Here is a 27,130-nt window from a genome sequence, read left to right as displayed (position 1 = left end):
GTTCCAGACCACCACTTGGGTTTTGGCATTGCAAACCATTTCTGAGTGTAGGAAGCCCTGGGAAATAGTTTGCAATGCCAAAACCCAAAGTGGTGGTCTAGAATACAGTTCCTAATCTCTATAGGGATGGCAAGAAAGTGATGACCATTAAGATTAATTTTTAAAATGCAGTAATGGCTGAAAAGTCGATAAGTCTTCCCTGTCAGCTTTGCCCATTACTAACGGGGCAGTGGTGCTTGAAGATAAAGACTACTTTATGGTGATTTAAAAGGACAGAGATTTTAAAAACATAAGAACTGTACTCCCAGCCACAGAATATGGGAAACTTGAGGGGAACACGATCTTCCTATTCTTCCTGACTACTAATGATTCAGGCGATCAAATGGGCGGATAAAATAAGAAGAGTGTTCCCGTTTCCACCTGCAGTCCTCCTAGCCGCAAGGGGGCGCACCTTGCCACCCACTATCTAGGACCGCCTCTAGCTTCACTTCCGGGAGGTTGCACCAGCTGGCTGGAGCTGGGTTTTCTTTTGCTGTTTCTTCTCCTCTTCTCAGGCCGGGCCAAGGTGTCGCGCACGGTGGGCGAGGGCAACCGGTCTCGGGCCGGGCCCTGACTGAGGTGGCGGGGAGTGGGCCGCGCGAGCCGCATATGAGTGGATGGAGCCGGGCTCTGGACTTCAGCGGAGGGGGCCGGGGCTCGGCGGCGGCGGCGGCGGAGGGCTGGGCTCGGCCGGGGTCTCCCCGGCGCTGTCGGGGCCTCAGGCCCGCCGCAGGAAACAGCCGCCGCGGCCGGCCGACTTCAAGCTGCAGGTGATCATCATCGGTTCGCGGGGCGTCGGCAAGACCAGCCTGATGGAGCGCTTCACGGACGACACTTTCTGCGAGGCCTGCAAGTCCACCGTAGGTACGAGAGTGGCCGGGAAGAGACCTTGCCTTGGGGAGGTGGACGGCGCCAGGTCGGGGGAGAGGCGGATGCGGGGAAATGGAGGGGGGGGGGGTCGGGAAGGCAGCCGAGGGCGCCGTTCAGGGCTGGGCAAGTGTTGAATTTTTGCTCTTCGGACTCTTCCGCCTTTTCTTTTCCCTAATATCCCTAACAACGCCTGGCCAGAAACCCTCTTCCCTCGCTTCCACACGCGCGGGTGACCCAATCAGAAATGCTTAGCATGACGACAATAACTTGCAGGATGTACGTCGGGGGAATTCTACTTTTAGAAATAAATATGTGTAACTTCTAACTCCCAGGGATTCCCCAGCTGCAAAATTCTGGGAGTGAAAAGTCATATATCTTAAAACATGTCCAGATCGAGTGTTTTTTTTTATTTTCACGGGATGGGGAGGCAGTATTTCTTGATTCATCGGGGAAGAAATGAAAAAATAAGGTTGCCAAGACATCAGTCCCTTTATATACTTTTTTGTGCACTTACATCTGGGTTATGTGCCCAGCACTCATCAGAACTAACATTCTTTTGCTTCATAAAAGTGTAAGCTGTAAGAACCCACAATGCTCGATTAAAATCACAAGAATTGTTCTTTCATTTAAAAAAAAAAATTCTCCCAAAATTTATTTCTGTGATTAAGTTTGGCTATTTAGAAGACTAGAGTGCCTGTTTCATGAAGGGGTTAAAGCACCAGACTAGAAACTGGGAGTTGAGTTCTAGTTCCATTTTAGGCACAAAGCAAGCTGGGTGACCTTGGGCCAGTCACTCACACTGATCCCTAAGAAGAAGGCAATGGCAAGCTTCTTCCAAAATCTTGCCAAGAAAACTGTAGCAAACTTGTCCAGACAATTTCCGATTTAAAGGCACCCTAAAAGAAAACTATAAAGTTTTTTTAACCAAGCATCAATAGATCTTAAATAATCACAATACAGTGTCTGTCCACTGCTATGGTGGGCACATTCTGAAACTTGTTTTGACCATTTGGATATAAATGGCCATGGCCAACTGTGATCTAGCTTGTACCTTTCTAGATTGTTGTGCTTAACTGCAGCATGGTAGCTTTTTCTCATTGGAACAAGGCGGGATGGGGGGAGACTTTAAAGTATAAGATTGGCTTGGTATCCAGAAAAACCTGTACTACATTTGACAACATAGAAACAGGTCAGAGAAATATTTTAAAATTATCAACCATTTGAAATACTCCTCTATGGTTTATTATGTTTTTCCTAAGGAAAAACAGGTTGTCTTTGGCAGTGCTATGCATATTTTTTCAGAAGTAAATTTCACTGTTTGCAATAGGATTTACTGCAAGGTGTAGTTAGGACTGCAACTTTAGTATTTTAATACAATTCTTTTGAGTGAAACCTTTATGGATTACTTTTAGTAATTTATAGAATTTCTGCTTCTAATAATACCACACATTTCTTTTGTCTCTTGGTAAACCTCTTGGATTGTATGCTTAATTTGAACTGGAAAGAATTTGAGTTAATGGAATGCATTTGTTACATCTGTGGGTTTCCTAATCAACACATGAAAACTGATGTTGATGAGCAAGTTGCTTTTCGTAAAAATTATACTGACAGTAGTGACCTCTTAAAAGAAACATTTCCTAATATGTCTTGAAAACCACTGTTGTGAAGTACACTACAAAAACCACATACATAATTTTAGCAGTTCATTGTACATGTAAATAGATAGGTTATTCTTATTGGAATAGACAAATTAAGAAATTAATTACCTTGATCAGACCAGATCAGATTTATCTTTCCTAAAATATTTGTGAAATAAACATGTTTATTGTTTGTTTATTTCACAGGCCATTTCATAGTTGTGAAAAAAATGCAGCTGGAACTTGAGAATAGGGGGATTTGGCTTTAATGTGGCTGGTAGCATGTTTTAACTGTCTGCATTCTTTATTCCTATTAATTCATTTACTATAGTAGAATCTTACAGCAATCATGTAATATTTAACTCAAGTTCAATGATGTTTGTATTCTTGTGAAACTTTATAGGACTGTCCACTATATAAAATTACAGGGAATCTTTCTATATGTTTCTCATTTTACTCATGTTAATGATAGGTCGATATACATTTAAATGGATTTATTCAAGACTCACTGAAATATATTTTGATACATATGATTTGCATATACTATATCCATTAGATTTTTAAACGTAATAGTTCACACTTGATTTTTTTTTTTTTAGGATTAAAAGATGGTTTTTCTTTTTATTTAATGTTGGATTAATTGCTATAAACCATGTAACTTAAATCAGAATATAGTTATATTATAAGTATAATAATGTTACTTTGGCTTTGGTCCTATACCTTGAAGCATATCTCGTTGCAATCAGGAGGACTTACTTCTGTGTAAACATGTACCAGGTTGCAATACATGTTACTTTTAATAGTAACTTACCAACACTCATATGTATACTAACTTTAGAAACTGGAAACAAAGATTGCAGAAGTTAATGAATAGCTCTGACTCATATAATTTTTTTAAATTTTGTATTTGTTTTTTGGTGTTTTAGTATCTGATATTTCCTACATAATGTACAAAATGCTCTTAAAATCTGGAACAGAAAATTCAAATCCATTTCTCATCTTCCTTTCTTGTGCTTTACAGTATGAAAATAGCTATTATGCCACACAGTCGGCCAAAATGATAAACTATTTCTTTATCTCACATATTCATACTTTGGTTGGTTACTTGATTTGTTGGTTGATTACTTAGTTACTTAGTATTATGTAGCTTAGTTTACTGCATAATCCTAAGCCTCTATATCAGTGATGGGCAACCTTTTTGGCGTGGTGTGTCAAAAATCGGCAAAAAATCAAGCATAACTCGCGTTGTGTGTCACTTCGACAAAAACATAATTTTGCGCAATTTATAGTTTAAACTACAAAAATGTATAATTGCAATATATAATTGTATTTAATAAACCAAAAACAAATTATTTAACATACCTGCTTAGTAACTTCTTTGTTAAGCGCTTTTGCATGCTGAGCTATGGAGTGAGCAATGCTCAAACTTGCAGAGTTTAAATTTGTAGAGCCTTTCATAAATTTAAGGATGGAGTTAGATTGGCTCTTATAAAGGTGTAGCTTCTTGGAAATGTATTCCCTCCTTTCATCCTCACTTTTTCCAAGAGCTGGGAATGATTAGTTTCAAAATGTCTATTTATATTCCACGTTCTGTTTACTACCGTTTCAGTACATAGAACGCAAAATGATCTGCCATTTTTTTCTATAATGCCATACATCTCGCTCCATGTCTCTTGAAAGGGTTGGCCACTGCCACTACCACTCCCTTTACTTAACCTTTGTTTTTTATTTTTTGGGTGCTCCATCAGTGGGCCAGTGACAGCAGATAGAATTATAGATAGCCAATTAGGGGTTAACTAGCCTAACAAGCTAACACAACCTCCCCCTCACTTATCTCAGTTATTGTGGGCAATTACAAGTCCATGGCACCCCAATAGTTGCTGCTAATGGCGCTCACAGTTCCCGTTGGCACTCCGCTGTTCCCTGCTGTGGTGCGGTCGTAACCGACAGTCCCAGGAGTAGACTCTCTGTGCCGGCCTTACTGGAGAGAGGCGCGCACTGTTCGCGCGCTCCTCTCCTGCGGGTCCTCCCTCGCCGCGCTGATGATGTGTGTGCGCGCACGGCACGCACGCCTTACCAGCAGCCCCTGCACTCAGAAAGGGGCGGCGGCGATACAGTAAGTGAGTGTGGGCGGGGGAGATCACACGTCCCGCCCCCCCGTTCCTCCAGCACAGATTCTTTCATCCTCGGCGGCCGTGCAGGAGCCGAGGATGAATCGCATGAAATCCTGTGTGTGTCACCCCAAATGGCTACGCGTGTCAGCACTGACACGCGTGTCATAGGTTTGCCATCACTGCTCTATATGAATATACAACTCACATGTAAGTTTTTGGACAAATTTACATTGTCTCCTTTCTGAGTTGAAGGGCAGTTCAGAAGTTTGTTGTAAATAACATGTTTATTTGATCTGTTTCATTTATCTTTTTCAAGAATAGATTCAGCTGATATGTTGAGCAAATACTTTCCTAAACAAATTGCAGTAGTAGTATCAAATAAACAACATTTCAAAGCTGCATACTCCCAACTCCTCAGATAGTACACTATCCTAAGTAGTGGTTTTCTACTTCCCAAACCATTTTGTCTATTAATCATCAGTAGCTTGTCTTGACTAGTCTACTGCTACAGTCAGATAATAGTATAAGATTGCCACCAAGATTTTAGCAGTTGAAAGGAGAGAGAATATATTGGTAACATTTAATGACAGAATTCAGCTTCCAACAGCACTTTAGTAAAGTTCTACTGAGCCCCTTCGGAACCAAATGGTAGAAGTGATGAGTGAGCATGCACACGAAGCTGCATTTGAAAAGCAGCGTTCACATGCCCAAAACCATCCCCTCTACGTGCTGCCTCCACTAAGCCAGAAAGGTTGGGGACTGTGCTCTATAACCTATAAAGTAAAATCATCACAATGTGCAATGCACAATTTGCATATACTATATTCATTAGATTTTTAAATGTAATAGTTCACACTTGATTTGTTTTCCTTTTTTAGGATTAAAAGATGGTTTTTCTTTTTATTTAATGTTGGATTAATTGCTATAAACCATGTAACTTAAATCAGAATATAGTTATATTATAGGTAAAATAATGTTACTTTGGCTAATGTCCCCAAAATATAAGACACTAATGTCCCCAAAATATAAGTTTGAAATCAACCTTAGTATCTTAAATATAACTTGGTCTAATGCCATTACAAAGCAATGGTGAAAACATAATGGACAAAACCTCTGGATTTCAACAAACCAAGTACTCACTTCTTAGACAATAGATATAAAGGCTTTACTACTGTACTTATAGGTAGTCATACGTTAAGACTGGTTATTTAATGACTGGTTGAAGTTGCAACAGCCTTGGAAACAACCTGGCTATTTTAAAAACTTTTTTCCCCTGCAGTCACATGATCATGATCTATGTGCTTGGATTGGTTGCCAAGCATCCTACAATCATGTGATCACATTTGCAATCTTTGCTGGTTTCTGCTCCCCACCAAATGTGTTTCTTTCAGTGTGTAGAGAGGAGCTAAACTCCATTGGCCAAGTGGAGAAACAGATTCTAAAGATCTCAGTTCCATTCCCGTACCCCGCTGAAGATTGTCCCTTCTGTGCATTCTCCTGAAGAATGCAGGAACTGAGCTCAAATTTTGATAAATTAAGTTTTGTTTCTATACTAGGTGAAAGAAGTTCTCTTCCTTATATGAGGACAGCTGACATCCTTCAGCAGGTAGCTCTTTCAGTCAGCCCTAGAGACATGAGGGAGTTCAAATACTAGCAGGATTTTCAGCTTCTGAACTGAGAGGCAACACATTTATTCTGGATTGGACCATTTGTGACAGCCTTCAAAATATATAGTATAGTAAATAAATGCTGGTTTTGAAATAAGAATCGAAATCAGTGTCGAGTTATAAACATCTAAAGTAGCATAAGAAGAAGCAAAATAGAGATGATTTTATTTTATGATTAACTTCACTGTTGGTTTTGAATAATAAACAGATTCTTATTATTTTCAATGATTATATGACTTGCAAGATATATCTACTAGGTTGTAGGAAAATTACTGTGAGAATTTCACACCAATGTTATTTATGATTTTATCCTAGCATTTTTCAGAAAACACTGAACTCTATGCTGATTGGTGTGACTTGCAGAGTTGCACAGCTGTAAACAGCACTGATAAAACATGATTTTGATTTTACAGTCTATTGCAGCATTATGAAGGCCATCTTTCTAACGTGATTTTGTTATGCTGGGCCACCTCTAATTCTGCATTTGCTTTTCTGCCCTTTGGCCTACTTGTTCCCCAATTGACATAGCTTACATTGATTGCAGTTCTATGCATTGCTATCTGGTAATATACTCTAATGCAGAGGGGCTCAACCTTCCTAATGCTGTGACCCTTTAATACAGTTGCTCATGTTGTGATGACCCCCAACCATAAAATTATTTTATGTTTTCCATATTTTTTCGAAAATATGTGTTTTCCTATATTCTTAGGCGACCCCTGTGAAAGGGTTGTTCGACCCCCAAAGGGGTCCCAACCCACAGGTTGAGAACCATTGCTCTAATGGATGCAAAGAGATCACTTCTGAATGTGATTTTTGGCATATCACTCAAAAGGATGGCCTTTGTGAAGAAACATAACCTTCTATCATGTAAATAAATAGGAATTGCCAACCCCTTTAATTGCTTTCCTGTGCATTTTCTTCTCTGCCTATCATAATTCTCACCTGTCTTCTTCAAGAACACAAAGTGCTGCTTTTATGTTTTTGTAAGCAACCCTTGGGGATCCTCTCCTAATACATTAACAGTGCCAAAGAGTACCTGCTAATAATTGTCTCTACACTTAATTTTCCTTCCTGTGACTTAGAGATAAAGCCTCTAGATTGGGGGAGAATGTAAGTACCATATTTTTCGGAGTATAAGATGCACCTTTTTTCCTCAAAAAAGAGGCTGAAAATCTGGATGTGTCTTATACACTGAATTCAGCATTTTTTTGCCTCCCGAAGCCCCGCCCCTTCACCAAAATGGCTGTGTATATCCTTATGGAGGCTTTCAGAGAGCTCCTGGGGGCTGGGGAGGGCAGAAATGAGGAAAAAACAGCCCGTTTTTTGCCCCCTCTAGCCTCCAGCAGCACTCTATAAGCCTCCATAAAGCTACGCATGCAAATTTTTTGACAAAAAACAGGTCCGTTTTTGTGAAAAACGGGCCGGGTTTTGCTCGTTCCCCTTCCCCCGGAGCACATAAAACAACTTGAATGCTATGCAGATCTTGATCAATATTTCATTAAAAACCGTTTGTGTCATATTTTATGTACATTAGAGAATATTGTCTGTATGTAGTATATCTTTACTTTGTAAATGAATAATGTTTTCTGTGAGTCTAATGTATTTCTAATAAATATTGTGTGAAGCCAGTGATATGGCACTCATGGCTTACCAGTTATCTCATCCATTTGTAGTGTATTCTCAAGATCAGATTTCAATATACTGTTATAATACTTGGGGAATATATATGATATATGGACTTAATGGAAAATAATTTTTTGAGGTTTTGGGGTTTTTATTTACAATAGTGAAACAATATATCAGAATGCCATATAAATTTTATGAGCACACTAAAATTGAACAAAATTCCTTTCATTAAGAAATCAGCCTTGATTTTTCTAGCATGATTTTTCCTTCCACTAAGTTAGATCAAACAAGAAGCATTTTTTAATGTAAAGTTTCAGATGGTTCCTATAAAACTGGTCAAGGTATGAGGCATGTCTAGTTTAAGTTAAGTAATCATAACATCGAAATTGTTATACTTATTGAAAGCATTTTCAGTTTTGCAGTGCTTAAGATCCATATACAATATCTATCTTTTATCTCCCAGATAGTACAAGTCTTCATGTTCAGCTTGCTTACATATGAACAAGCAAAATATTATCATACTTGTATTTGCATTTGCTGCTTATTCTTCCTCTTTTATTTACTATATTTTATTTATAGGTGTTGATTTTAAAATCAAAACAGTAGAGCTAAGAGGAAAGAAAATTAGATTACAAATCTGGTAAGTAAAACAAAAATGCAACCAGCAGAATGTTCTTTTAAGTTTTGTTTTCTTGCATGGTTGTGGTATGCTGCCTAATATAATTAACTTTTAATTCACTTGCTGCTGAATTTTTTCTCTCACACAGCATAGGAACAAGCAATTTGTGAAATAGTGATCAGAAAGTAGAAATACCAATTTGAAATGGACATATATTATTTATCGAACTGTTGTGTTCCTATATTTAGCCAAATCAGTTTACAATAATTAATAATTCATTAAATTGTTTTTTAAGTTGCTTAAAAATTATTAAATGTATATGCTGTACAACTTCAAACTTCAGCAACTTTAAAAAGATCAGTTAAATAAGGAGAATATATTTCAATGATTTCGTACTTGATCAATTAGCAATTGTTTTTTGGCTTTTAAAAAAACTGAGTTGAGTTGTCTAACTTTCTTATAGAAAAACATACATTCAAAAGGAACAATTATAGTACAGCGATTCCAGCATCATTTTTTGAATAAAAATATTATTTGATTGGTAGTTTATTCACATATTAAACTTGAATAACGTTAGGAAAGTCTTTCCCATCTATGATATGAAATTAAATGAAATGAAAAAAATACTGTTCTCTGTGATTGGTGATTTCTAATAAGGAAAAAAAATATAGTTTTTAATTCCTTATCACCAAAATATGTGTGATGATTGTCATAAGCAATTTTGATGTTATTTCATTCTGATAAAATTTTAAACTAGCACATTACTTATCGCAAAATTATTCAGCGGTGTGAAAATAGCTGTTGTGAGAGATTAATTCAGCTTTATTTAGACAAGCTAGCTAATGTTATTAGCCCAGTTTATTAATAGTACTTCTTGCATAATTAATAGTAGTAATAACCAGTAGATATGTTAACAGCCTGGTAGGGGTGAGGGGGATGCAGTGGTTGTGTGGATAATACCATGGAAACAGTTTAGTGATACTTCTCTTGCACAGATACAGTCAATTCAGTTTACTAACTCCTCTTGGCAGGTCACCATCAAGTCTGTTTGTCGCACCTTGTGTTTGTTTTGCTTTCATCTGAGTTAATTGCTGTTGCATCTTTCGTATCATCCGTTACTCTAATACTTGAAAATTATTGGCATGACTTCATTCCTCATCTGTGTTCCCATCTGGAATCCTAAGGCCACAGAATTGGTACTTGAGCCAGAATGATGGTTAGCCATGATGGTTTGTACTGAAGCTAATAATGAGGTAATGTAGATTTTTTTAATGTGCCACTGTCTTTTGCAGTAAAGTTAACCAATTATTGTGGCTTGGTTAGAGTGATACAGAACAGTTTAGCTTTTGAAAAGCTACTGGGTGTTAAATCTCTACTAGCACACAATAGAGACCCTTTGAGTTCTGAAATTCTCCATGCATAGTATTTCTTTAAATAGTCCAATAAAGATTTTTTTAAAATACATTAAATTTAGGGCTTAAATAAATGGAATAGCATTTCGTTGAAAATAAAGCTCATATGAGATTTCCTATACTTTATGTATGTATGTTTGTATGTTTATTATAATTGTATGCCACCCTATTCCCGAGGGACTCAGGGCGGCTAACAAACAAGTGGGGAAGGGGGAGATACAAAAAACAAACAAGACAAAAACAAGATACAAAAAACAGATTAAAAGCTACACAACAATCATAGCAATTCAAGTGGGGCTGGGAACTCATCAGCCCCAGGCCTGCCGGAACAGCCAGGTCTTGACGGCTTTGCAAAAAGCCAGAAGGGTGGTGAGGGTCCGAATCTCCACAGGGAGATCGTTCCAGAGGGCCGGAGCAGCCACAGAGAAGGCCCTCCCCCGAGGGGTCGACAGTCAACATTGGCTAACTGATGGTATTCGGAGGAGGCCTAATCTGTGGGATCTAATTGGTTGTATGGAGGTAATTGGCAGGAGGCGGTCTCTCAAGTACCCAGGTCCGATACCATGTAGGGCTTTAAAAGTAACGACTAGCACCTTGAAGCGCGTCCGGAGACCAACAGGCAGCCAGTGCAGCTCGCGGAGGATAGGTGTAACATGGGTGTACCGAGGTGCACCCACAATTGCTCGCGCGGCTGCATTCTGGACAAGCTGAAGTCTCCGAATGCTCTTCAAGGGCTGTCCCATGTAGAGCATATTAATATATAATAAAATTTGCTAATGTTGTTTGCCTATTTAGTTGTTTAATATTCAGACTATGTATGTAAAGCTTTTCCTTGAAGCTTATGAAAAGAAAATCAAACCCTCTGTGTCATTCAATCTTCTCTGTGTTCCATGTCATTCAAATCTCTCCACCCTTTCCAGGGGAAAAAGGTTAGAAATTACATTAGAAACAAAGACTGAGAAGATGCAACAGATTTGAGTCAAAGATTCAAAATAGCAAAAAGTGTGCATTCTTTTCAGAATGCGAAAGCTCTTAAATAATAAAATATCCTTTCCCCAGACAAATTGCCACGACTAACTGCAATGCTAAACAAGCAAAAAAATAAACAAACCCCAGAACAAAACAGGGTGCCTGACTGCAGAGCGTCCCTTTGGGGATTCCAGTTAAACACCCTTTTTGGAATTCCTAGAAGATGGGTACATCTTTTGTGAGCTTTTGAGGAACAAGGCAAGGGGCTTGTGGGGGAGGCCACCTCTGATCAGTAGATCTTGTACTCTGATCTCAGAAATATATCTGAGGTGTAGCATTGTCTTCTGTGGATTTTTTTATATAGTACTGCTGTTTGTGTTCTTTGGTACTATTAAGTCTTCAGTATATGCATACTGAAGTGTTTATGGCTTGTCTTCTACTGTAGCTATTTTGTCTCTAAACATTTATCCTGTTGGTTGAAAGAACCTTCAACCCAATCTTGTTAAGAAAGACAGATGGGGAGGAATAATCTTGCTGTGCATACAGAAACATTTTTGTATGTGCATTGAGTTTAATGAATCTCAGAACTGTCATATGGGGCTACCAATTGCTAGGGGCTACCAATAGTCATGGGAGGAGTGTTGATAACAAGATGGGTGGGGCCATATATGGGAGCGGGCCTGTATTTGAGGAAAATAAGGAGTTCTTTATGCCTATGTTAGAACATACTTTATGGTTTTTGTGTGTTTTTCCTAGCTTAGTTTTCAGCACTCATGCTCTTAAGCCCCAGAAAAGGGCCTTGGGAAGACACTGCAGTTCAGAGTTGGTGACATGTCGGTTTCTGACTGAAAGAGATGTTTAGGCCTCCTTTGCCCCTCCCCCATGTTTCCAGGCCAATAAAATTGATTTCCTTAAATATCTGTTTTAATATTAATATCAAGAATAATTTGTCTTTAAGGAATTTAATAGTTTCAGGGAATTAATGCCTTCTTATAAACTTCAAGCCTTCAACCATTTGTACGTTTTCTGACATCATTTAATGGATTATTTGTTGTGACCTAAGAATGTAGTTTGGCATATTTTGCATTCTGTCTTAGATAAGAAAATGCAATATTTGGGGAATTTTGATCAAGTCTATTATCTTAGAAGAACTTACTTTGAAAGATATTCCTGATACTGAAGCTATGTAAATCCTTTCCTAATCATATCGTGGCAAAAGCTCTTCACCGTATGCCAAATCTACCTTCTGACATCTAGAAAATGTAGATAAAATACAGCTTCTCGGTCCTGCATACCAAGCTCCCCTACACTGCCTTTTTCTTTGTCAAGTATGTAGAGTCATACTCTTTTCCCTATAAGACAAAAATGAAAATTGTAATGTGTTTTATAAAAAGGTGCTAATAAGGTAGTATTTGCTTTTCCTGGTCAGGATCTTAGAAAAAAGTACCAGAATTGCAAGCCCTCCTCATAAAAAAAAATTATGTCGATAAATGAGAATGCCACTTGAAAGACTAGTATTATACAAAAAAATCTAACTTTCCCCGTTCAGGAAAAAGAGATTAATAAAGGCATAGGTTTTTGAATAGATAATATTTAATTATTCCAATATTCATAAAATATGCACCCTAAAAGTATTAAATGCCCTGTCTGAAGGTACTTATGGTACATTGATATTTGAGTTTATTAATGTAAAAGATATATATATATATATATACACACATACATACATATACACACACACACACCACACATACAGCACACACACACATACACACACACACACACACACACATATATATATATTAGATTTTTACAACCCCTGGTAAGCCCCAATTATGGGAGGAAGCTAACTGCCTTTATTTATTTATCAGCACAAATAAAACATATATATATGTGTGTGTGTGTGTGTGTGTGTGTGTGTGTAAATGTGCTTTGTTTAAGGCAACTGATTGGAACAAGATTAGCGCTTCCTTCCTTTAAGAACTCAAAGTATTCAAATTAAAGTATGCATATGTTATGTAAGGAATTTTATTTAAAATTTTTTACAGCTTACAGGATAATTTCAACTTTATTTTATCTATTTATTCAATTTATCTCTCTCTCTCACACACACACACACACTACCTAAGTGACTCTGGGATGCTTACATAATGGGGTGGGGCAATTAGGAATAAAAAGAAAATGAAGGATATTTATTCACAATTGCTCCATCTGGAACCATTTAGAGTGACAGTGTTGTTATAGTAAAGTTAGCAATTACAGCATTGTTGCCAAAGAAAACTAAAAGAATAACCTTAATAAGTATTCACCTCTTCCTAGAAAACTTAAAACAGTATGACAAACTGAAAGGACTTTCTGTTCCACATGAATAAAACCTGTACCAGTGTTCCTAAATCCTTTTATTAAAAATGGTAGCTATACCTTGATGAAAACTAATAGTTATTCTATTTCAAGCAGGATTGAAATTCTAAAAACAAACTCTCTTATGAACCTTAACATACAATGGCTTTGAATCTTTCATTGGAACCATGAGGATTTAATTATGAGAAAATGTGTTTCTTTTGAGATAAGTGATTTGACTATGAAGGAACATGAAACATATGCTCAAGGCCTATCTCTTGCCATCAATGTTGCCCATGAGCAAATGGAGCATGTCTGGATACTTCTCTCTGCCTTGTACTATCAGAGGAAGCCATAAAGTGACATCTTATCTCACTAAAACCCTGAGATTATGTAACTCCATGTCTCATTTCTTTGAACTTTCACCTGGCTTATGCTCTTGTGTTGTTGTTTTTCAATATCCCACAATATATGTCTAGCCATAGTTGGTGAGATTCTAAAGTAGAAGCTAGGCCACTAATAACAAGATTTATGGTCATCATATTGCATGCTTGAATCCACAGTCACATAGTTGTCTTGTATGAATTTACCACTGCAATCACTCACTGAATACATACATAGAAATAATTCTGCATGCACATTTCTTTACAAGAAGTGATTTGGGGGAGGTTTCTTTTTTTCTTTTTCTTTCTTTTTTAACTCTTGCCTGTTTGGTAGGAACAATGCAAACTTTAAGATATAAAGTTTTGTTTATTGTAGAAATTTGAGATGATCTGTAAACTGATAAAATATTTGTATCTGCATTTGCTGCTGCTTCTTAGGGACACAGCAGGTCAAGAAAGATTCAACAGCATTACCTCAGCTTATTACAGAAGTGCCAAGGGAATAATATTGGTATATGACATCACAAAGAAGGAGACATTTGATGATTTGCCAAAATGGATGAAAATGATTGATAAGGTAAGCTTCAGTCTCCCAAAACCAACAGGACTAATTTTGGTCCTTAAAATAGGTTTAATGTCAATACTAAACGTGGCAGTGCAGTTCTGAAGAGTTCTCCTATTGCAATGTGGCTATTATCTATTCTAGATCTTTTGAGTGTTAACTATAAGTTCTCTACAGTATTGCATAATCAGGTATTTCCACATTGTTAAACATTAAAATTTAAATTTATACAAAATTAAATTACACAAATGAGTTATATGACCTTTTAAAAATAGAAAATATTTATGACTTTTACATTATGACTTTTACATTTCATTGATTGATATTTAAGCATTAAGTGGTAGCAAGGTATTGAACAGGCTGACCTCTAAACATAAAACAAACAAAAAAATACCACTAAGTTTGGCAGCTTTTTACGTAGTTATAGTTGTAAGTATTGAGACAAAGCCTTGCCTATCTAAAAGTATTTACTATATTATTTTTCTATCAGTTTTTCAATTACTTTATAGTTACATAATAATAGTAAATTTGTATTAAAAACAATATGCATCAACAAGCCACCAAAATAAAGCATAATCTTTCATGATAATATGTTCACAGATCAACAGTGTGACTTATGAAGAACATACTATGGTCTAATATCTTCACTCTTATATGAAAACTAGAGCCTCATCTGGAAACAATCGAGTGCATAACTTTGTGGGTTTTATTTCTTTTTTTCTTTCCAGTATGCCTCCGAAGATGCAGAGTTACTATTGGTTGGAAATAAGTTAGACTGTGAAGTGGACAGAGAGATTAGTCGGCAACAAGGAGAAAAAGTAGGTGAAGATAAAAGTCAACATTCATTCTTATGGAAATGTGAAGTTCACAGAAGCTTAACACTGAATATATTTGTAATATCAAATCTATTTCCATTTTTTTGCCTTAAGTGTTTCTTAGGACGAAGGTCTTACAAGTGATATACAGAATAAACCAGTAATGTGATCACTAAGGATTTCTGATTAATTTACATCAGGAATCTATATCTCTTATGTCAGTTTCCAAATCTCGATGTGTAAAAAATAGTGTCATTTTTCAGAGGATTTCTGACACTGAGGAATTTGCAAGAAAATAAAGATTTGCTAGGACTAGAAATTACCATAATGACAGTAAAAATAAAATTTTTAAAGACTAGATCAGCATATTTTCAATGTTAACTATTTTTTTTAAAAAATGAATATAAATTAACTATTTATAGTTAAAATTACCTAAAGTTATTGTAATATACAGTAAGTTTTAGGATTATTTTTTCAATTCGTTGAAAGATGATTTGATTTTTGAGACTGAATTGACACAATAATATAAACCTTTATTTTTTCCCCCTAATAGTTTGCTCAGCAGATAACTGGGATGCGTTTTTGTGAAGCTAGTGCCAAGGATAATTTTAATGTGGATGAAATATTTTTAAAACTAGTTGATGACATTTTAAAAAAGGTAAATGATCTTTGTACTGTAAGAAGTTAACTTCCTATGATATTTAACATAAGTAAACCTAGAGTTCAGTGAAATTTAATCAGAGATAATTGTATGTAAGATTGCAGCCTTAAATATGTTGACGGTTTAAAATATATTTATGAAACAATTTTAGGAGTTTTTAATTTCTGAATTATTTTTGCTTGCTTCAGTTGGCAGAAATAAAAATGTTTCCTATGATAATTAATGTGGTTGAATGTTAATGTATATAAGGAATATGAAATTGTATGGATACTCCTTTAATATAACTTAAAAAATTAACATAATCTAAATTTAAGGTACAAATGTAGACTAGATTGTGAAAGCAATATTATGCTTGCATTCTAGATTAGGTGTCTCATATTTACAGCTTAGGTACTACATAAGGCTCTTCAAGTTTTTTTGAGTCTTCAGAATCTGATGTCAGATAGAAATGCTGTCAGGTAGAAATGCTGTCAGATAATGGCCAAAGTGACATGATTAAGAAAATATCCCTGTTGCACAGTAAAAATTGTTTTTCTATTTAATTAATTTATGTTTAATGATATACAATGATTTTTTTTCTGTTTTCTTCATTTTTTATTTAAAAGCGACTTGTATCAATGTATGAAAACTAAAATGCTGCCATTCTCAGGCTAATTAACCAGTCTTTGCATGGCATTCATGACCATTTGAACTTGAAAATAGATATAAAGCAATATCGACCTTGGCCACTTGAAGATGTGTGTTCTCCTAGGCGCTGCTTGAAGTGTCCAAGCACGGGTTAACATCAGCTTGCTGCCCAAGGACTGAGTTTAATATTTTTGTAGCTCCGCCTCCTGCTCTCCTGAGAGGCTCAGTTTCAAAAAACTCAGTCGCCCTACTTTCTCTATTGTAAAGGCTCCTGGTTGCCGTGGGGAGGCTCGTTAGCTGCTGCTAATGAGCCCAGGTGAGGGATAGGGAGGTAGGGTCCTCAGCATGGAGCATTAGGCTCTCCAGCTTCACCCGATGTTGCTCCAGGCGCACGCGTGTGTTGCGGCCACCATTTTGAATCCAATTTGGTGCGCTTTTTCTCTGAGGCTCTGACCATGACCGCGCTGCCTGTCCTCACTCGCAGATCGGCACGGAGAGCACTTAATGCAAGAACCTAGTTTTGGCTTGCCAGGCAGGCTCTCCTCTCCCCTGGACTGTTCCAAGCGGCTGCGGGGGTTTTCTGGCTTCAATCAGGCCATTCTCCCTTGCTAAAGCGCAGATCTGCAGGCTTCCGGCCTTTCCTCAGCCGGGGCCATTATTCCAGCTCCACCTGCTCAGAGCCTTCAATTACCATCTGGCCTGACTCCTGCAAGACTCATTCCAGCTCCACCTGCCCAGAGCCTTCAATTACCATCTGGCCTGACTCCTGCAAGGCTCTCAGAAGATGAGAATTCCACCCCCTGCCTCTTTGGGTCTTTTCAACCCCTCCATGTTTAGGGCTATCCTAACCAAGGCTAGGGTGGCGGCACCCCAAATGGGTCTGCTGGCACCAGCTAATAAGGTGCCTTCGGCTCAGGGTACCAAGGACCCCATTGGGCCCCAGGACCCAGGTGCGGGACTTTTCAAGGAGGCTTCCCCTCCTCTGGATCTGGTCCCAGCTCCTCAGCTGTTTTTAGACATCATTCAGCGTCAGTGGGCCCAGCCGGGCACCATAGCCAATCCTAGTGGTACGGACAAGAAGCTCTATTCCATGGAGGCCCCGCTGGAGGAGTTGCTAAAGCTTCCCCAGGTAGATGACCCCATTGTCTCCCTCACATCTAATTCTGCCCTTCCGGCTGATTTACTGGAGGGCTTGAAGGCAGAAGACAAGAGGGCAGAGTCTCTGGGTGGGTCTCCCATAAGACCCACCAGGCCACATCATGGGCCATGAAGGCTTCAGCGTCCTCTTCATATTTTGGTAGAGCGGCTCTGTTCTGGTTACGTAAGTTGTTGGCCGGCCTCCCTGCGGGCGATACCAGAGCTAGGCAGGATGTTAATAAAATCATAGCAGCCGTAGAATATTCTGCCAACGCCTCCCTTGCCGCCACCAGGTTCTCTTCTAGAGTACTGGCCTCCAACGTAACTTCACGCCGTCTGCTATGGCTTCGCCACTGGCAGGCGGACGTGAAAGCCAACTGGAAACTAGCTTCCGCTCCGTTTAAGGGACGAAAATTGTTCGGAGAGACCTTGGACCCCTTTCTAACGGAGTCCAAGGACAAGCGCAAGGTTCTGTCCCCTGTCACCAAGCAGCCGGACCGCAAGGGGCAGCCCTTTTGCCGCAGTTCCTTTCAAAGTCCTGAACCTTCCACCTCCTCCGAGGGAGGGGGGGCAATCGGGCCTACCCGCGGTCCTTCAGAGATAGGAACAGACAGCAGGGCTTCCGCAAACCATTCCGCAGGGGGTATTCCAACTGTCCCTTCCCTAAGTCAAAGTGACCGTCAGCGGGATCCTCCCATTGGCGGCCGTCTCTAGCTTTACGCCAACCAGTGCGAGGAGACCACGACGGACACCTGGATTCTGAACACGGTCCGTCACGGCTTGACCCTGGAATTCCTTTTCTTCCTTCCAAGGACCTTTGTCCTTTGCCCCACTCCCAGGTCGGCCCACAAGTTCCAGCTCATGAGGGCGGAGATAGATCACTTGTTAGAGATAGCGGCTATAGAGAAGGTTCCCGAGGGCCAGGAAGGCAGAGGTTTCTACTCCATCCTGTTGCTGCTTCCCAAATCCTCCGGGGGGGGGGGGGGTAAGGGCAATACTGGACCTCAAGAAACTCAACAAGTATCTGGCGTACAAGCGCTTCAAGATGCAGTCCCTTCAAGATGCAGTCCCTTCAGACCATCCTGGGCTGCGTCAGGCAGGACGACCTCTTGATCTCGATAGATCTGAAGGAGGCGTATCTGCATGTTCCGATCCACCCAGCGCATTGCAAGTTCCTGAGGTTCCAGTTTGCCAACCAGCACTTCCAGTACAGGGCGCTCCCCTTCGGGCTATCATCGGCCCCTCGGACCTTCACCAAGCTGCTAGCCGCCATCGCTGCGCATCTACGGTCTATCCCGGTACGACTGGAATGCTACCTGGACGACATCCTCATACACTCGTCGTCCAGGGGGCAGGCCCAGAGAGACCTGGACACCATCATCTGAGTCCTCCAACTACACGGGTTCTCAGTCAACCTCGCCAAGAGCCATCTGACCCCCACCTGCAGAATTCAACACCTCGGTACGGTGATCGACTCCAGGGACTGCAAGGTCTTCCTCACACAGGAGAGAATAGACAGCATCAGGTCTCTGGTGAGGTCCATCTTGTCGCCGGGGTCAGCATCGATAGTTTCCCTCTCCCAGCTGCTGGGGAAACTCGTGTTGTGCATCTCAGTGGTTCCGTGGGCACGACTGCATACGCGAGAGCTCCAGTGGTTTCGGCTGCTGCTCCAGAGGTGCAAGGCCAGCAACTCCAAGAGGAGAGTGCGTCTACCTTCTACGATCCCTCAGGTGGTGGCAGACAGATGCTGTTCTGAAGGGCTGCTGCTTCAAGGAACCAGAGCACCTGGTCATAACGACGGACGCCAGCCTCTTCGGCTGGGGCGCTCACCTCCAGACTCAGGTGGTCCAGGGCCGGTGGTCGCAGGCGGAGCTCGCCCACAACATCAACTGGCTGGAGCTCCAGGCCACCAGGCTAGCCATGTGCCATTTCCATGGTCAGATCGAGGGCCACAACGTGCTGATCCTAACAGACAACATCACCACAAAGGAACATATCAACCATCAGGGCAGCACGCGGTCTCTGGTCCTGATGTCGGAAGCGGAGGCGCTAGGCCGCTGGGCATAAAGGTTCCTGACCTCCCTCCAGGCAGACCACATTTCAGGGGAGGACAACGTGACGACAGACTGGTTGAGCAGGACCACTATCCAGAGCTGAGAATGGCATCTTCATCCAGCCTTATTCTGCCAGTTGGCGCGGAGGTTTGGCCGCCCACAGGTCAACTTGTTCGTGACTTGAGCCAACACCCAGCTTCTCCGGTACTTCACCAGGTTCCGTTGCCCTGGGGCAGAGCGGACAGACGCTCTTTGGTCACCGTGGCCATCAGGACTCTTGCACGCATTTCCGCCTTGTCCTCTGATTCCCCTGGTGGTCAGGAAGATCCTGTGAGAGAGAGTGGAAGTGCTGGTTCGCCAATCTGGTCAGTTTGTCTGTCACTCCACCTTGGCGCATACCTCAGGATCAGATCTCTCTCAGCCAGGGAGCCATTCGTCATCCGGAGCCCCAGTGGCTGCAGCTGGCCGTGTGGCACTTGTGGAGGACATCCTGAGACTCAGCAGGTTCTCCGACAAAGTCATCCATACCATCCAGGCCTCCAGGCGGCCCTCCACTGTCAGAATCTATGAGGCTACTTGGGCTTCCTTCTCTCGCTGGTGTGACACTCATCAGATTGTGGCCTCTTCTGCCACCATTCCGCAGATCCTGGATTTCCTGCAGGAGGGTTTGTTTACTTTTTTTATTTATTTATTTAAAATATATTTTATTCATTTTCACATTCCATTTTACAATCACTTATATACAGGGTATTTGCTATAAGAAAAAAAAAAAGAATAAAAAAAAGAAAAAAAAAAGAAAACACAACTCATCATTCACAACCCCACCTGACACTTCCATCCTCCATACACCCCATCTACCCCCTCCAACTTTCCTTTCCTCCCTCTAACACTCCCCTCCTACTTCCCTTTCCCCTCAAACCTTCCTTCTCCCCTTACTCCCAACATGCCCTCCTTACATTCCCCTTACTCCTTCCTTACTCCTCCCTCTTCTTTCCCTCTACCTCCCTCCTTGGTGTATGCCTTTATTCAAGTGTTGTTTAATCTGATAAGAAGTAAAATAAACCAAGGAAAAAAAATATAAAGAAAGAAAAGAGAAAAAAAAAGGAAAAAAAACAACAACCGTATATAAGTGCATTCTTGTTCTTATTGAGACTATGTTAACACCCACCCACCCACCCCCCATAAATCCCCATCCCTAATCCTCCTGACTTCCCAGGGCCCACACCTGGCACTGCCTTCTATCTAAAGTATCTTGTGTTCGTATGGATTAAAAATAAAAGTAATATATTAAAGGAAAGAAAAACAAGAAAAAAGAAAGAAAAGAAAAAAGAAAAAGGAAAAAAAAGAAAAAGAACTCTTTGTGTTAAGCTCAGCCCCCCATCTTTATCTATGCTTAAATAGTATAAGTCATTCTATCTATATTTTATTCTCGTCTCTTACTTCTTTGTGATTTACCCCAACCTCCTGTAGACTCTCCCGTTCCTCTTCCTTAACCTTGTACTCAGATAAACATTTATACAAATTTGTATAGACATCAATATACAATCTAGCTCAAAAATAATCCCTTCTAGTAAAATTTAAGCAGCGTGGATCATTCCACATATTCAAATATTACTTTACAGAAGAATAATCAAACTTTCCCTTCTAATAGGATTTAAACAGCGTAAATAATCTTTCTTAACCTTATTTTCAAACAGTAATTCAAAATAATCTAACCAAACCTTCCCTTCTTAGTAAAATTTAAGCAGCGTGGATCAAGTATTACTTTACACAAAAATCAGTTTACATTCTATCTTAAGATGATCCCGACCGGCTTTCCCTTCTAATAGGATTTAAACAACGTAAATCATTCCGCATGCATTTTACCCTCATCCCTTGCTTGTCTGATATTTACCACTATCAAATTTATGCAGACATTAGTTTAAGATCTAGCTCAAAATAATTTCACCAAACTTTCCTTCTAATAAGAATTAAATAGCATGGATCATTCCACATATTCAAATAATACTTTCAACAAGAATCAGTTAACCTTCTGTTTTAAAAAATAATCTCGTCCAGCTTTCCCTTCTAACAGAATTTAAACAACATAAATCATTTTGCATCCTTTTACATATATACATTCAATATCACCCCACCAATATACGTAAATCATTCCGCATGCATTTTACCCTCATCCCTTGCTTCTCTGATATTTACCACTATCAAATTTATGCAGACATTAATTTAAAATCTAACTCAAAATAATTTCACCAAGCTTTCCCTTCTAATAAAAATTAAGTAGCATGGATCATTCCACATATTCAAATAATACTTTCAACAAGAATCAGTTTACCTTCTGTTTTAAAGTAATCCCTTCTAACAGAATTTAAACAACATAAATCATTCCGCATTCATTTTACATATATACAATCAGTATCACCCCACCAATAAGTTCCGCTTTTTCTACCGGAGAGAGGTCGCAAACCCCCATTCAGTCCACAACTTTGGCAAATATTTTAAAATGTCTAAATCCTCGATCTCCGCTTTTCTGCTTCTCCGAGGGAGGAAAGGCTACCCCCTCCATCTTGCAGCCATGTGGTCTGTTGCTTGCCTTCTCCTTCGGCTTGTCTCTCCTCTTTTCCAAGTGAATCAGGAAGTCCCGCCTTCAAAGTCTTGTAATAGAAATCTCGAGCCTCCGAAACAGAGTTAAGACGAAGTCTTTGATTCTCAAATGTGACCGTAATGCCGGCTGGGGCCTCCCATCTATATTGAATCTGTTGATTTCTAAGCTCTTTAGTTAAAAAAGCATAGTCTCTTCTTGCTCTCAACATCTGGAAAGGTATTTCTTTGAAGACAATCAAGTCCTGGTCATCAACTCGCAGACTATTATTATGAAACTTTTGCATAATCGCATTTCTGGATTCTTTTGTGGAAAAATATATAATTATGTCCCTCGGGAGCTGTCGCTGTTCCGCTACCAACGAGTTCTGGCGATAGATTTTCCGAATCTGCCAATCAAAGTTAAGTCCCGGGCTTCCCACCGCATGGCTGAAGGCTTCAACAAAGGTCTGTTTCAGATTCTCTCGCTCCTTTTCGCGGAATCCTCTGACTCTTATTGCGAATGCCTTCTTATTAAAGTTTATCATCACGAGCTGTTCTTGAGTGTCTCTAATTTTTTGTTGTAATATTTGAATATTAGTAGTCAAATTAAAATTAGCCTCCTCCAAGCTTTCCAATTTATTCTCTATTTCAGCAGAATAATCTGACAGGGCAGACACGGCTGCAAACGTATTCGCCTTCATTTGGTCAATTTTAGACTTTAAATCATCATATAGCTCCAATACAAATTCCTTAATTTCTTGTTTAAAATCATTAAGCGTTTGAAAGAAAAATTCCTGTGTTAAAAATTCTCCAGTAGAGGGCGTAGGAGACAAGGGCTGCGATTCCAGTATAGATTCTTTAGATTCTTTAGGCACATTTGTAGAGAGACGCTTCGATTTTGACCTGGGTGCCATTATAAATAAACAAATAAACAGCGCTTTCGCTCCCCTCTGTTTCCAAAAAAAAAAAATTTATTTTGTTAAGGAGCAGTCTGCAGGAAGGTAAGACCGGCTGAGTACATCCCCTATCAGTCACCAACGGGGAGAAATCGCCATTTTGAAGTCCGTTTAAACAAAGAAGCCTCTAAGACAAATGGTGCTGGTGTTTAAGATAGTAATAAAAGCATAAATCTCACAGGGGTGGGACCCGCCCGTATTAATCCTAGCTTCAAACAACTTTGCTTTGTCCTGGGGGGGGGGGCTCGCCTATCTGGGGCTGCAAAAAAGGCAGCTGAGAAGAACTGGCTGGAGATAAAAGCTCCACTCACGCTGGATCTAATCTCTGTCCACAGCCAAAAAAAAAGAGAAAGGCTGTGAATTACGAATAGACCCTAGCACACAGAGCTACTCCCTGCCCCTTTCTTAGCCAAAAAGGGGTGATATCTATGATCTTATTTAGATATACAGACCAGATCTCTGAGAGGAGCTCGGTTGAGCCCTCCTCGGCAACAGGCTCCGCCCCCCCGGATCTCAGGAAAAACCAGGAGGGTTTGGACAAAGGCCTCGCCCCTAACACTCTCAGGCGTCAGATTGCAGCTCTGGCCACCATCCTGTCCATGGACTCTCAATTGCCACTTACCAGACATCTGCAGGTCCATAGCTTCCTCAAGGGAGCTACCAATCTCTGTCCTCCTGTCATCCACAGGTACCCAACCTGGGACTTGTCGGTCGTGCTAAAAGCTCTGCCGGCACCTCCCTTTGAACAGTTGGTCTCCGACATCTGACCCTTAAAACGGCCTTCCTGGTTGCCATCACCTCGGCCCGCACGATATCCGAGATGGCCGCCGTCTCAGTCAGGGGTGACCTTTGCATTGTGCATTCGGACAGAGTAGTCCTCAGATTGGACCCAGCCTTTGTGCCAAAAGTTAACAGCGTTTTCCATAGGTCACAGGAAATTGTTCTCCCAGACTTTTGTCCGGGCCCCAGACATCCAAGAGAGTGGCAGTGGCATAATCTTGATGTCCGTCGAGCGGTCCATATTTACATGAAACGGACAGCTTCCTTCCGCAAAGTGGAGTGATTCTTCATATCTTTCCAACCAGCTTCTATGGGCAGGAAAGTCACCTCTTCCACCATAGGACGATGGATACATGCTTGCATCAAGATAGCCTATGAACAGCAGGCCAGGTCGGTCCCTCCTCGCGTCACAGCGCACTCAATGAGGAGCGCCGCAACTTCGGCTGCCTGGGCTACGCAAGCATCCATTGAGGAGATATGTTGAGCCGCTACGTGGTCCAGTTCATCTCCATTCATCAAGAATTACAGACTTGATGTCTTTGCCTCCGCTGAAGCATCCTTTGGGAGAAGAGTTCTGCAGCAGGTCATTGCGACTCCCACGGGCTTGGGCAATTCTTCTTCCCTCCCCGGGACGGCATAGCTTTGGCATGTCCCGTGCTTGGACACTCCAGGCAGCGCCTAGGAGAATGACCATTGGCTTATATGAATGGTCGTTCTCTAGGCGCTGCGGGAGTGTCCAACCCCGCCCGAATAAGTGCCCACAGGGTTCTGTACTCCAGTGGGGGACATTCTGCATCTCCATCTACGACCTTTTTGGACTCTCTTTCGTTTTTTGAAACAGAGCCTCTCAGGAGAGCAGGAGGCAGAGCTACAAAAATATTAAACTCAGTCCTTGGGCAGCAAGCTGATGTTAACCTGTGCTTGGACACTCCCGCAGCGCCTAGAGAACGACCATTCAGGTAAGCCAACGGTCAATTTCCCAGAATTCCCCAGCCATTCATCTTCATGTGAGTGAGAGACATTGATGTAGAGAGAATATACAGATAGTTCTAGACTTACAACCACAATTGAGCACAAAATTTCTGTTGCTAAGTAAGTTAGTTGATAAGTGAGTTTTGCCCATTTTATGAACTTTCTTGCCACATTTGTTAAGTGAATCACTGCCATTTCTAAGTTAGTAACATAGTTATTAAATGAATCTGGCTTCCCTGTTGACTTTGCTTGTCGGAAGTTTACAAAACTTGATCACATGACCCCAGGACATTGCAACCATCCTAAATACATGCCAGTTTCCAAGTGTCTGAATTTTGATCATGTGACCATGCGGATGCTACAAGTGTGAAAAATGGTCATAAGTCACTTTTTCTGTGCTTTTGTCACTAAATGAACTATTGTAAGTTGAGGACTACTTTTACTTACAGATGTAAGTATATTGCTTTCAGTAGAATTCTGTGTAAGATGCTGCTGACATGTGTGTTTTTGGTGTTCATTTAAGATGCCCTTGGATGTAATAAGAAACGAATTGTCCAACAGCATCCTGTCCCTACAACCAGAACCAGAGATTCCACCAGAACTGCCTCCTCCAAGACCTCATGTCCGTTGTTGCTGACTTGCTATTGCTTGCTCCAGAGTGGGAAAAAAAAGTGGGGGGAGCTGTTTCATTCTGTACTACAATCATATGGCAGTTGTTTGTTGCACTTTGATTCAGAGTCAGAATTACACACTAATTTGTAAATATGCAGATATGCAAACTAGATAAGATAAGGCTGTAACTGGTTAAGTATTGCTCTTTCCACACCTTTTTTCACTTCTCTTTTCTCAGCCCTATAAATATTGTACAATTTGGTGGGAAACAGTACAGTACTCCCAAACCTAGGATATAAGAAATTAAATGCATACTCAATTATTCTCAACATAAACGTTGTAATAGTCCTCAATATAGTCCTCAATAAACAGAATCTCTGCTTATCAGCAAAAAGCTTTGATAGCTTTTTTAAAGAAAATGTTTTAAATTCAACTCGACATACATAAAGCTTTCTAAAGCAGCATTATCCCTTATAAATTCAAATAAATTGCTGGTAAAATACTTACGTATATGATAATTCAGAAGTAAGTTCTTGGTCACTGGGCTCACGGGTTTATTCTAGGTTAGGGATCGATAGGTTTGAGTGCAACCCATCAAGTATCATAGTAGGCCTCCAATCATTTCAACAGGTGATTTCAGGCAGGTACTACAGAAGTGAAGAGGGGTTGTAGAGCAGAAGGATTGAATTCTGAACACACAGGCAAATAGTGTCAGCAGGATTTCTTTATTTATTAACTTTCACCCTAGACCATTTGTTTGTGTATACCAAGGCACTGTGTTCTGTGTAGTTTTTAAAGGATGAATTGGCACTTTGACCAAACATAAATTAATGAGCAGTCAGATACTGTATAAAGCAGAAAAATATTTGCAAATTATTTTTTAAAAAAGGTTTAAGAGTTATTTCTTCTGTCATAGATAAATTCGTTTCAAGTTATTTTTAAACCATTTCCTATGCTATAAGGAATAATGTATGTTTATTTGTCTGAAATAAATTGGAGGTGAGATATATATGTGTGTGTGTGTGTATGTAGGGATGTGTGTGTATACACACACATACATACACACACACATATATACATACACACACAGAGTATATAGATATAATCAAAAATTCTAAGCTAAAGAGGAATTGGGGTTTTTTTGTTTTTATTTTGGTTATAATGAATTTGTGAACTGTATCTTTTGGTATATCTTTATTAAATCTGCACTGTATACCTTAGTTGTTGTAAACCAGTAGTTTTGTATTTGAATAACTTGATAAGTCTTTAATGTTGTGGTATTGAAAAGCATTGTCGTTCTATACTAATGATGTGCCAATAAACTTTTGTATTTATGAATAACAGTGGAACTGCATCTCTTACTGGAATGCCAAATCTCAATTACTGTCCTCCTGAAGATCCAATTTTGAGAGAAATTGATAAAATTATACTTGGTTAAACCTGTATATGTGGATGTATTGACTTGCAACAAATCTTACGCATGCTTTCTCAGTTGTGAATTCCATTGAATTCAATGCAATTCAATTCATTATCAGTGTTTAGGACTAAAACCCTAATCAAGCTGCTATCCTGCAGGATTTGTTACAGTACTTTAAGATACTGTAGCAAGAGTTTTATCAATGCATGGACTTCAGTTGTATATACTAAGCAATTAGTCTGAATTCTGACTTTTCTGAAATTTTTTCTTCAGATTTCTGA

The 27,130-nt window shown here is 40.0% G+C and overlaps 1 protein-coding gene across 1 annotated transcript; it reads left to right on the top strand.

Moving 5' to 3' along the window:
• The first annotated feature begins 486 nt into the window (after positions 1-486).
• RAB12 (RAB12, member RAS oncogene family) lies at positions 487-27,130 on the top strand. Its single transcript, XM_032222624.1, has 6 exons — positions 487-903; positions 8,533-8,593; positions 14,115-14,253; positions 14,967-15,056; positions 15,607-15,711; positions 25,344-27,130. The coding sequence occupies exons 1-6, from the start codon at positions 657-659 to the stop codon at positions 25,455-25,457; spliced, it is 756 nt and encodes a 251-aa protein (XP_032078515.1). The 5' UTR covers positions 487-656; the 3' UTR covers positions 25,458-27,130.

The sequence above is a fragment of the Thamnophis elegans genome, chromosome 8, assembly GCF_009769535.1.
Source record: "Thamnophis elegans isolate rThaEle1 chromosome 8, rThaEle1.pri, whole genome shotgun sequence".
In the NCBI taxonomy this organism is placed as follows: domain Eukaryota; kingdom Metazoa; phylum Chordata; class Lepidosauria; order Squamata; family Colubridae; genus Thamnophis; species Thamnophis elegans.
Note: the sequence above shows the minus strand (reverse complement) of the source record. Positions and strands in the feature narration are given on the sequence as shown.

Bases quoted from the DNA above. Each gene is read 5' to 3' on its own strand.
- RAB12 (XM_032222624.1), top strand. From the start codon at position 657: ATGGAGCCGGGCTCTGGACTTCAGCGGAGGGGGCCGGGGCTCGGCGGC. The intron at 904-8,532 runs GTACGAGAGTGG...TTTTATTTATAG, and splicing joins GGCCTGCAAGTCCACCGTAG to GTGTTGATTTTAAAATCAAA. The intron at 14,254-14,966 runs GTAAGCTTCAGT...TTTTCTTTCCAG, and splicing joins GGATGAAAATGATTGATAAG to TATGCCTCCGAAGATGCAGA.